Source organism: Lampetra fluviatilis, chromosome 60 (genome assembly GCF_964198595.1).
Source record: "Lampetra fluviatilis chromosome 60, kcLamFluv1.1, whole genome shotgun sequence".
Taxonomy (NCBI): domain Eukaryota; kingdom Metazoa; phylum Chordata; class Hyperoartia; order Petromyzontiformes; family Petromyzontidae; genus Lampetra; species Lampetra fluviatilis.
In genome coordinates this window covers 7,569,316-7,582,603 of record NC_136334.1, presented here as the reverse complement: position 1 = coordinate 7,582,603, position 13,288 = coordinate 7,569,316, and the positions used below count along the sequence as shown (strand labels likewise).

At 51.0% G+C, this 13,288-nt stretch overlaps 1 protein-coding gene across 1 annotated transcript in view; it reads left to right on the top strand.

Moving 5' to 3' along the window:
* Positions 1-12,108, top strand: part of PDZD11 (PDZ domain containing 11) — a 19,032-nt gene extending 6,924 nt beyond the window's left edge. Inside the window, exon 8 of the mRNA XM_078881129.1 lies at positions 12,011-12,108. Within this exon, the coding sequence (XP_078737255.1) occupies positions 12,011-12,108 (98 nt within the window). The remainder of the gene's footprint in view (positions 1-12,010) is intronic.
* Positions 12,109-13,288: the final 1,180 nt, after the last annotated feature.

Sequence of the window (13,288 nt, the reverse complement as noted above, 5' to 3'; positions counted from 1 at the left end):
AAACACGCACACACACACAGAAGCATAGTCACACATACACACAGACTCATAAACACGCACACACACAGACTCATAAGACACACATACACACAGACTCATAGACACGCACACACACAGACTCATAAGACACCCATACACACAGACTCATAGACACGCGGAATCGTGGGCACGCACACACACAGAATCATAGTCACCCATACACACAGACTCATAAACACGCACACACACAGAATCATAGTCACACATACACACAGACTCATAGACATGCACACACACAGAAGCATAGTCACACATACACACATACTCATAGACACGCACACATACACAATCATAGTCACCCATACACACAGACTCATAGACACGCACACACACAGAATCATAGTCACCCATACACACAGACTCATAAACACGCACACACACACAGAATCATAGTCACACATACACACAGACTCATAAACACGCACACACAGACTCATAAGACACACATACACACAGACTCATAGACACGCACACACACAGACTCATAAGACACCCATACACACAGACTCATAGACACGCGGAATCGTGGGCACGCACACACACAGAATCATAGTCACCCATACACACAGACTCATAAACACGCACACACACAGAATCATAGTCACCCATACACACAGACTCATAGACACGCACACACACACATAATCATTGGCACGCATACACACAGAATCACAGACACACATACACACAGAATCATAGGCACACATACACACAGAATCATAGACACACATCCAGACACACATACACAGAGAATCAGACACACATACAGACACACATACACAGAGAATCATAGACACACATACACACAGAAACATAGACACACACACATACACACATACACGCAGAAGCAAAAAACAATGATCCCGCACATTGCCTAAGCAGGCTGTTGGGGCCAGTGCACCAGGTACTCATTTTAGGCCGAGTCTACCTAAGGGGGAAGAGACCCAGGACCGGTTCAGACAATCGTCGTTGGTGTTTGCTGTGACCGTGGGCAGGAATCAACCCCGGGGGTCGGGCTCACAGCGCAGCGCGCTCACCGCTCCACTCACCGCTCCACTCACAAAAACACTCACACGCTCCACTCACAAAAACACTCACACGCACACTCGCTCTCACACTCACACGCACACTCGCTCTCACACTCACATGCACACTCACACGCACACTCGCTCTCACACTCACGCACACTCACACGCACACTCGCTCTCACACTCACACGCACACTCACACGCACACTCGCTCTCACACGCACACTCACACTCACAAAAACACTCACAATAACACTCACACGCAACACTCGCTCTCACACGCCCACTCACACGCACACTCGCTCTCACATTCACACGCACACTCACAAAAACACTCACACGCACACTCACACTCACACGCACACTCGCTCTCACATTCACACGCACACTCACACGCACACTCACACGCACACTCACAAAAACACTCACACTCACACGCACACTCACACGCACACTCGCTCTCACACGCACACTCGCTCTCACATTCACACTCACACGCACACTCACACACACACTCGCTCTCACACGCACACTCGCTCTCACATTCACACGCACACTCACACGCACACTCACACGCACACTCACAAAAACACTCACACTCACACGCACACTCACACGCACACTCGCTCTCACATTCACACGCACACTCGCTCTCACATTCACACGCACACTCACACGCACACTCACAAAAACACTCACACTCACACGCACACTCACACGCACACTCGCTCTCACATTCACACGCACACTCGCTCTCACATTCACACGCACACTCACACGCACACTCACACGCACACTCACAAAAACACTCACACGCACACTCACACGCACACTCACACGCACACTCACACGCACACTCACAAAAACACTCAAACGCACACTCACACGCACACTCACATTCACACGCACACTCACATTCACACGCACACTCGCTCTCACACTCACACGCACACTCACTCTCACACGCACACTCGCTCTCACACTCACACGCACACTCACTCTCACACGCACACTCACACGCGCACTCACTCTCACACGCACACTCACACGCACACTCACACGCACACTCACACGCACGCTCACACGCACACTCACACGCACACTCACACGCACTCGCTCTTACTCCACTCCATCGCACTCACCCGGACAAACACGAGCAGCACCTGTGTAGGCCGGCACGGCACGCGAGGAGGTGGGTGACCAGCACCCACGCCTGGCCGCCTTTGTCTCCCCAGTGGCGATGTATACTGCACACTGCACCAGGTACTCACTTGAGGCTGAGTCGACCTAGGGGAGGCCCAGTTCAGATAATCGTCACCGATGTTGTCCGTGAGCCATCCGGGTGGTCGGGTTCATAGAGCAGCGCGCTCGCCACGAATTTACACACACACACGCTAGACAAAGATAAAGATCCCCCATATAGCCTTATCAAACTGTAGGGGCAAGTGCTGTTAGCGAGCACCTATGAAGGCCGCAACGGTACACGAGGCGGTGGGTGGCCAGCACCACGCCCGACCGCCTTTGTCTCCCTAGAGGCTGAGTGGACTTAGGGGAGGCCCAGGACCGGTTCAGATAATCGTCACCGGTGTTGGCCGTGAGCGGGAATCAAACCCGGGTCGCCAGGTTCGTAGCGCAGCGCTAACCGCTACACCACCGCTCCCCGCACACACACAGACACACGTGCTAACACACACACACGTGCTAACACACACACAGACACACGTGCTAACACACACACACGTGCTAACACACACACAGACACACGTGCTAACACACACACACGTGCTAACACACACACAGACACGTGCTAACACACACACACACGCACACGTGCTAACACACACACAGACACGTGCTAACACACACACACGCACACGTGCTAACACACACACACGCACGTGCTAACACACACACACACACGTGCTAACACACACACACACACGTGCTAACACACACACACACACGTGCTAACACACACACACACACGTGCTAACACACACACACGTGCTAACACACACACACGCACGTGCTAACACACACACACGCACGTGCTAACACACACACACGCACGTGCTAACACACACACACACGTGCTAACACACACACACACGTGCTAACACAAACACACGTGCTAACACACACACACACGTGCTAACACACACACACACGTGCTAACACACACACGCACGTGCTAACACACACACACACGTGCTAACACACACACACACGTGCTAACACACACACACACGTGCTAACACACACACACGCACGTGCTAACACACACAAACACGTGCTAACACACACACACACGTGCTAACACACACACACGTGCTAACACACACACACGCACGTGCTAACACACACACACGTGCTAACACACACACACACACGTGCTAACACACACACACACGTGCTAACACACACACACACACGTGCTAACACACACACACACACGTGCTAACACACACACACATGCTAACACACACACACGCACGTGCTAACACACACACACACACGTGCTAACACACACACACACACGTGCTAACACACACACACGTGCTAACACACACACACGCACGTGCTAACACACACACACACGTGCTAACACACACACACGTGCTAACACACACACACACATGCTAACACACACACACACGTGCTAACACACACACACACACGTGCTAACACACACACACACGTGCTAACACACACACACGTGCTAACACACACACACGCACGTGCTAACACACACACACACGTGCTAACACACACACACGCACGTGCTAACACACACACACGTGCTAACACACACACACGTGCTAACACACACACACACGTGCTAACACACACACACGCACGTGCTAACACACACACACGTGCTAACACACACACACGTGCTAACACACACACACACGTGCTAACACACACACACGTGCTAACACACACACACACGTGCTAACACACACACACGCACGTGCTAACACACACACACGTGCTAACACACACACACGTGCTAACACACACACACACACGTGCTAACACACACACACGTGCTAACACACACACACGTGCTAACACACACACACGCACGTGCTAACACACACACACACGTGCTAACACACACACACACGTGCTAACACACACACACACGTGCTAACACAAACACACGTGCTAACACACACACACACGTGCTAACACACACACACACGTGCTAACACACACACACACGTGCTAACACACACACACGCACGTGCTAACACACACACACACGTGCTAACACACACACACACGTGCTAACACACACACGCACGTGCTAACACACACACACACACGTGCTAACACACACACACGCACGTGCTAACACACACACACACGTGCTAACACACACACACACGTGCTAACACACACACACACGTGCTAACACACACACACACACACACGTGCTAACAGACACACACACGTGCTAACACACACACACACACACGTGCTAACACACACACGCACGTGCTAACACACACACACAGGTGCTAACACACACACACACGCGTGCTAACACACACACACACGTGCTAACACACACACGCACGTGCTAACACACACACGCACGTGCTAACACACACACACACACGTGCTAACACACACACACACACGTGCTAACACACACACGCACGTGCTAACACACACACACAGGTGCTAACACACACACACACACGTGCTAACACACACACGCACGTGCTAACACACACACACACACGTGCTAACACACACACACGCACGTGCTAACACACACACACACGTGCTAACACACACACGCACGTGCTAACACACACACACACACGTGCTAACACACACACACGCACGTGCTAACACACACACACACGTGCTAACACACACACACACGTGCTAACACACAAACACACGTGCTAACACACACACACACGTGCTAACACACACACACACGTGCTAACACACACACGCACGTGCTAACACACACACACACGTGCTAACACACACACACACGTGCTAACACACACACACACGTGCTAACACACACACACACGTGCTAACACACACACACACACGTGCTAACACACACACACACGTGCTAACACACACACACGTGCTAACACACACACACACGTGCTAACACACACACACACGTGCTAACACACACACACACGTGCTAACACACACACACACGTGCTAACACACACACACACGTGCTAACACACAAACACACGTGCTAACACACACACACACGTGCTAACACACACACACACACGTGCTAACACACACACACACGTGCTAACACACACACACGTGCTAACACACACACACACGTGCTAACACACACACACACGTGCTAACACACACACACGTGCTAACACAAACACACGTGCTAACACACACACACACGTGCTAACACACACGCACGTGCTAACACACACACACGTGCTAACACACACACACGCACGTGCTAACACACACACACACGTGCTAACACACACACACACACGTGCTAACACACACAGACACACACGTGCCAACACACACAGACACACACGTGCTAACACACACACACGTGCTAACACACACACACACGTGCTAACACACACACACACACGTGCTAACACACACACACACACGTGCTAACACACACAGACACACACGTGCCAACACACACAGACACACACGTGCTAACACACACACACGTGCTAACACACACACACGTGCTAACACACACGTGCTAACACACACACACACGTGCTAACACACACGCACGTGCTAACACACACACACGTGCTAACACACACACACGTGCTAACACACACACACGTGCTAACACACACGTGCTAACAGACACACACACGTGCTAACACACACACACGTGCTAACACACACACACACGTGCTAACACACACACACACGTGCTAACAGACACACACACGTGCTAACAGACACACACACGTGCTAACACACACACACACGTGCTAACACACACACACGTGCTAACACACACACACACGTGCTAACACACACACACGCACGTGCTAACACACACACACACACACGTGCTAACACACACACACGTGCTAACACACACGTGCTAACACACACACACGTGCTAACAGACACACACACGTGCTAACACACACACACACACGTGCTAACACACACACACACGTGCTAACACACACACACACGTGCTAACACACACACACACGTGCTAACACACACACACGTGCTAACACACACACAAACACACACGTGCTAACACACACACACGTGCTAACACACACACAAACACACGTGCTAACACACACACACACACGTGCTAACACACACACACACACGTGCTAACACACACACACACGTGCTAACACAAACACACGTGCTAACACACACACACACGTGCTAACACACACACACACGTGCTAACACACACACACACGTGCTAACACACACACACGCACGTGCTAACACACACACACACGTGCTAACACACACACACACACGTGCTAACACACACACACGTGCTAACACACACACACGCACGTGCTAACACACACACACGTGCTAACACACACACACGTGCTAACACACACACACGCACGTGCTAACACACACACACGTGCTAACACACACACACGTGCTAACACACACACACGCACGTGCTAACACACACACACGTGCTAACACACACACACGCACGTGCTAACACACACACACACGTGCTAACACACACACACACGTGCTAACACACACACACACGTGCTAACACACACACACGTGCTAACACACACACACGCACGTGCTAACACACACACACGCACGTGCTAACACACACACACGTGCTAACACACACACACGCACGTGCTAACACACACACACGCACGTGCTAACACACACACACACACGTGCTAACACACACACACGCACGTGCTAACACACACACACGCACGTGCTAACACACACACACGTGCTAACACACACACACACACGTGCTAACACACAAACACACGTGCTAACACACACACACACACGTGCTAACACACACACGCACGTGCTAACACACACACACACACGTGCTAACACACACACACGCACGTGCTAACACACACACACACGTGCTAACACACACACACACGTGCTAACACACACACACACACGTGCTAACACACACACACGCACGTGCTAACACACACACACACGTGCTAACACACAAACACACGTGCTAACACACACACACACGTGCTAACACACACACACACGTGCTAACACACACACACACGTGCTAACACACACACACACACGTGCTAACACACACACACGCACGTGCTAACACACACACACACACACGTGCTAACACACACACACGTGCTAACACACACACACACGTGCTAACACACACACACACGTGCTAACACACACACACACGTGCTAACACACACACACGCACGTGCTAACACACACACACGTGCTAACACACACACACACGTGCTAACACAAACACACGTGCTAACACACACACACACACGTGCTAACACACACACACACACGTGCTAACACACACACACGCACGTGCTAACACACACACACGTGCTAACACACACACACACGTGCTAACACAAACACACGTGCTAACACACACACACACACGTGCTAACACACACACACACGTGCTAACACACACACACGTGCTAACACACACACACGCACGTGCTAACACACACACACGTGCTAACACACACACACGCACGTGCTAACACACACACACACGTGCTAACACACACACACACACGTGCTAACACACACACACACACGTGCTAACACACACAGACACACACGTGCCAACACACACAGACACACACGTGCTAACACACACACACGTGCTAACACACAGACACACACGTGCTAACACACAGACACACACGTGCTAACACACGTGCTAACACACACACACACGTGCTAACACACACGTACTAACACACACACGTGCTAACACACACGCACGCAGTTTGTGGGATCGCCAAGCAGACAATCATATTTCAAAACTCTGACCGCTTGCGACACACAACGGCAACTTTCCACTTGCGACAAAACGCTGGTGGGGGGGGGGCGATCCCATTGTAGACCCCCTTTCCAGGGATACGCATGGACCCCCACCACCACCACCACCCCCCCTTCCTCCACACGATCTCTTCCCCAATTCGCTGCCGCTCCGTGCTTAGAATGTCAAATTTTTTGGTAATTTGTTATTTTATTTCTCTCCTGATGACGATTGCTTGTGTCGCGATCGAAACGTCGTAGTTTTGTTGTTGTTATTTTTTGTTGATTTTCTTTGAACCTATCTACGCGACTTTAGCGAAAGCCCCAATCAATTTGTATTTGTTTTGTAACCAGGTAAAGGCCCTCCTCCACAGACCTGTCACGGGCGACGCTGCACTCACGAACGATAATCATCTCGATTTGAAGCTTTCGTGACTGCAAGGATTCATATTCTTAGGTTGTTTCGGTAAAGTCACGTAGGTAAAACATTAAAATTAATAAAAGTAAAATAAAATAAAAATAAAAATCACGACGTTTCGGAGGCAACACAAGCCTCCCCGTCTTCAGGTGGAACCGTCACAGCCACGACAGCTGTATCAAGTAAATGAGAGATTGCAGGAGCTACCACTCCGTTTATATAAAAAGTGTGCTGCACTTGCCCCTCCCCCCCCTCTCCAACCATTATATAAACGGAGTGGTAGCTCCTGCAATCTCTCATTTACTTGATACAGCTGTCGTGGCTGTGACGGTTCCACCTGAAGACGGAGGCTTGTGTTGCCTCCGAAACGTCGTGATTTTTATTTTTATTTTACTTTTATTAATTTTAATGTTTTACTACGTGACTTTACAGAAAAAACCTAAGAATAGGAGAATCATCTCGCCAAAGAGGATCGGCTCCTCGTCGTCGTCGTCATCGCCATCATCACCGCGTGCCAATGCATAGCAGCAGCCAAAGTTGCCCCAAACGCGTTGATGTCTCCTTCTTAATGTGGTGGTGGAGGAGGAGGAAGGGGGGGGGGGACCGGAGGAGTCGGAGACAAAATCCACGCGACCACGGGGAGAGAGACCCAAAGACTCCAAATGTACAGCAGCAGGCGTCAGGGTCGGGATCGAACCCACGACCTCCTGTAGACCAGGCGAGGTAGTCAACATCATCACCATGGTGATGATGATAGAATCAGACACACATACACAATCATAGACAGACATACACAATCATAGACACACAGAATCATAGACACACATACACACACAATCATTGACACATACATAATCATAGGCACATTCAGAATTATAGACACATACACACAGAATCATAGACACACATAATTATAGACCTACGTACACACAGAATCAGACACATACAGAATCATAGACACAAACACCGAGAATCATACACACACACATAATCATAGAAACACATACACACACAATCATAGACACAAATACACAGAATAATAGACACACAGAATCATAGACACACACACAGAATCATACACACACATACATCGACTTCAGCTCTGGGTGACGATTATCTGAAACAGTTCTGGTGCCTCCCCTAGGTCGACTCGTCACTGGGGAGACAAAGGCGGCCGGGCGTGGCGTTCGCCACCCACCCCCTCGTGTGCCGTGCCGGCCTTCATAGGTGCTGCTACTCGCTAACAGCACTTGCCCCTACGGTCTGTTGTGCTTTGTTCTTCTTAAATGTCACGATATAAACGTTACACAGATCTCTCTGTATGGCTGTTGTTGTTGTTGTTTGTGTGTCGGTCGTGCAGTAAACAAAACAACGTTGGAACCGTCCCATTAACGTTGTCGCTTAGGGCTCAGATCGGACTCTATCCCACCCGTATCTCCCACCCGTATCTCCCACACACCTTTCTCTACCACCTGCATCTCCCACCCGTGTCTCCCACCCACCGTACCTCCCAAGAGCATCTCCCACGTGTTACAGCCACGCACCTGCATCTCTCACCCGCATCTCCCACCCGCATCTCCCACATGAATCTCCCACCCGCATCTCTCACCCGCATCTCCCACCCGCACCTCCCACGTGAATTTCTCACCAGCATCTCCCACCCGCATCTCCCACCCGCACCTCCCACGTGAATCTCTCACCCGCATCTCTCACCCGCATCTCCCACCCGCACCTCCCACGTGAATTTCTCACCAGCATCTCCCACCCGCATCTCCCACCCGCATCTCCCACCCGCATCTCCCACATGAATCTCCCACCCGTGTCTCCCACCTGCATCTCCCACCCGCACCTCCCACGTGAATCTCTCACCCGCATCTCCCACCCGTGTCTCCCACCCGCATCTCTCACCCGCATCTCCCACCCGCGTCTCCCACGTGAATTTCTCACCCGCGTCTCCCACTCACCTGTCCGAAGCTCCTCCCCCCTCGTCACGTGCCGAGCCCGCTCCACGTGTGGGGGCAGGATGATGGTTGTCACTGCTGCTGATGCTGATACTGCTGCTGCTGATGCTGCTGCTGCTACTGCTGCTGCTGATGCTACTACTGCTGCTGATACTGATACTGCTGCTGGTACTGCTGCTACTGCTGCTGGTACTGCTACTACTGCTGCTGCTGCTGGTGCTGGTACTGCTGCTACTGCTGCTCCCCGCGTGATGGCAGCAGTGTCGGAGTCTGGGATGTGGAGCGAGGTTCGCGGGGGGGGCGGGAGGGATGGCGGTGGGAGGAGGATGGGGGGTTGGGGGGAGTTTGTGAGCTGGGGAGAGGGGCGTAGTTGTTCGCCGGGCGAAACCGATATCAGATATCGGTTACCGGTTCGGAGCATTCACGAACCGGTAACCGATTCCGTTGCAATTTTGGCAATGGTTGCACCGATTGAAACCCACCCCCACCCCCACCCCTCCCCCTCCCCCATTGTCTCAAATACCGCGCTGGGAGCTGGAATCGAACCGGTGGCCTCTGCGGATCGAGAGTCAAATGTAGTTCTCCCTGACGACGGTTGCTCGTGTTGCGACCGAAACGTCGTACTCGAGTATTTAAGTTATTTTCTCTTTCTACGAGACTTTACCGAAAGAACCAGTCACGGAAGCTTCAAACCAAGTTTGAGCATTAACCGGTTTTCCCTAGCGGTTACCGGTTATTAAAAAGCCATCGAGAAGTCTGCGTGTTCATCAATGCCGTCCACTGTGCGCGGGGCCTTACAATTAATTACACACAAAAAAACACAACGGGCGACGTTTCGGGCAATGGCCCTCCTATAGAGCCCCATGCATAAAACAGCGTAGCCCCCAATTGGGGACGGAGCGAACTTTTGAGAATTACATTTTTTTTAAAGTGTCAAAAATAACAAATAAAAATAACAACTCCTTGGTTCTGTCGGTAAAGTCACGTGGGTATAAAATTTAATATTTTAAATTACGAAAGTTTAAAATCAAGCAAGAATAGGGGCGTTTCACCCTTTGTAGCAATGAAGCAGGAGTTATGTTAAGATTTTAAATTTCGATTTAAAGCTTCTTTCGTGACTGCAGGGATTCATCTTCTTGGTTCTTTCGGTAAAGTCACGTAGAAGGGAAATAACCCAGCTTAAATATACGCTCCAAGCCCTGGGGTGTTTCATTCAGACGCTGTCATCCCGACAGACCTGTTCTTCACCTGAGGACGGCTGCTTGTGTTGTGGCCGAAACGTCGTGAGAATTATTTTATTTTTTATTATTTCTCTTCTACGTGACTTTACCGAAAGAACCAAGAAGATGAATCCCTGCAGTCACGAAAGCTTTAAATCGAAATCTTAGCACAACTCCGGTTTTATTGCCGAGAAAGGGTAAAACGACCCTATTCTTATTTGCTAATACTTCGTGACACGAGCAAAACAAAACGGGTCCCGCGTGTGACATTAAAAAAAATGTTGACTCGTCCAGCGATGCCTCTCGTGGGGAGGGGACGAGATGGGGGGGGGCCCTCTCACCTGGCTCAGGCCCAAGCCTCGGGGCGTTGCGACAGGGAGGACGCGCTCTGACGTCACCCGTCAGCGGCTGACGTTGGGCAATGGACACTGTCCTCATCGTCGTCGTCGTCATCGTCAGCACCACCACGGCATTGTCACCAGTCCCGTCGTGTTCAACATCCTCACTCAGACCACTGCGAACATCGTCCCGTCTCGCAGAGACCCATAGACTCACAGAGACCCACAGAGACCCATAGACTCACAGAGACCAATAGACTCATAGAGACCCATAGACGCACAGAGACCCATAGACTCACAAAGACCCATAGACTCACAGAGACCCATAGACTCACAGAGACCCACAGAGACCCATAGACTCACAGAGAGACCCATCGACTCGCAGAGACCCACAGAGACCTATAGACTCACAGAGCACCATACAGCAACGCACACACTTAGTCCAAAGAAGACCCATAGACTCACAGAGACCCATATACTCACAGAGACCCACAGAAACCCATAGACTCACAGAGACCCATAGACTCACAGAGACCCATAGACTCGCAGAGACCCATAGACTCACAGAGACCCATAGACTCACAGAGATCCATAGACTCACAGAGACCCACAGAGACCCATAGACTCACACAGACTCACATAGACCCATAGACTCACACAGAGACCCAGACTCACACAGATACCCATAGACTCACACAGAGACCCATATACTCACACAGAGACCCATAGACTCACATATACCCACAGAGACCCATAGACTCACACAGAGACCCATAAACTCACACAGAGACCCATAGACTCACACATAGACCCATAGACTCACACAGAGACCCATAGACTCACACAGAGACCCATAGACTCACATATACCCACAGAGACCCATAGACTCACACAGAGACCCATAAACTCACACAGAGACCCATAGACTCACACATAGACCCATAGACTCACACAGAGACCCATAGACTCACATATACCCACAGAGACCCATAGACTCACACAGATACCTCTACACTCACACACAGTGACCCATAGACTCGCACGGAAACCCATAGACGGGCATAGACGCAGGCTGACCCTACAACCCCCGATATAGCACGGCTGGTGGCTACGTCCGGTGCGAAAGAAGTTCAACACACACGTGCATGGAACCCGTCGCCCATCGTGACATTCAGCCGGCGAATGTGTCGAGATAAACGATGGAGGGCGAGACGAGACGGGGAACGGATGGAGG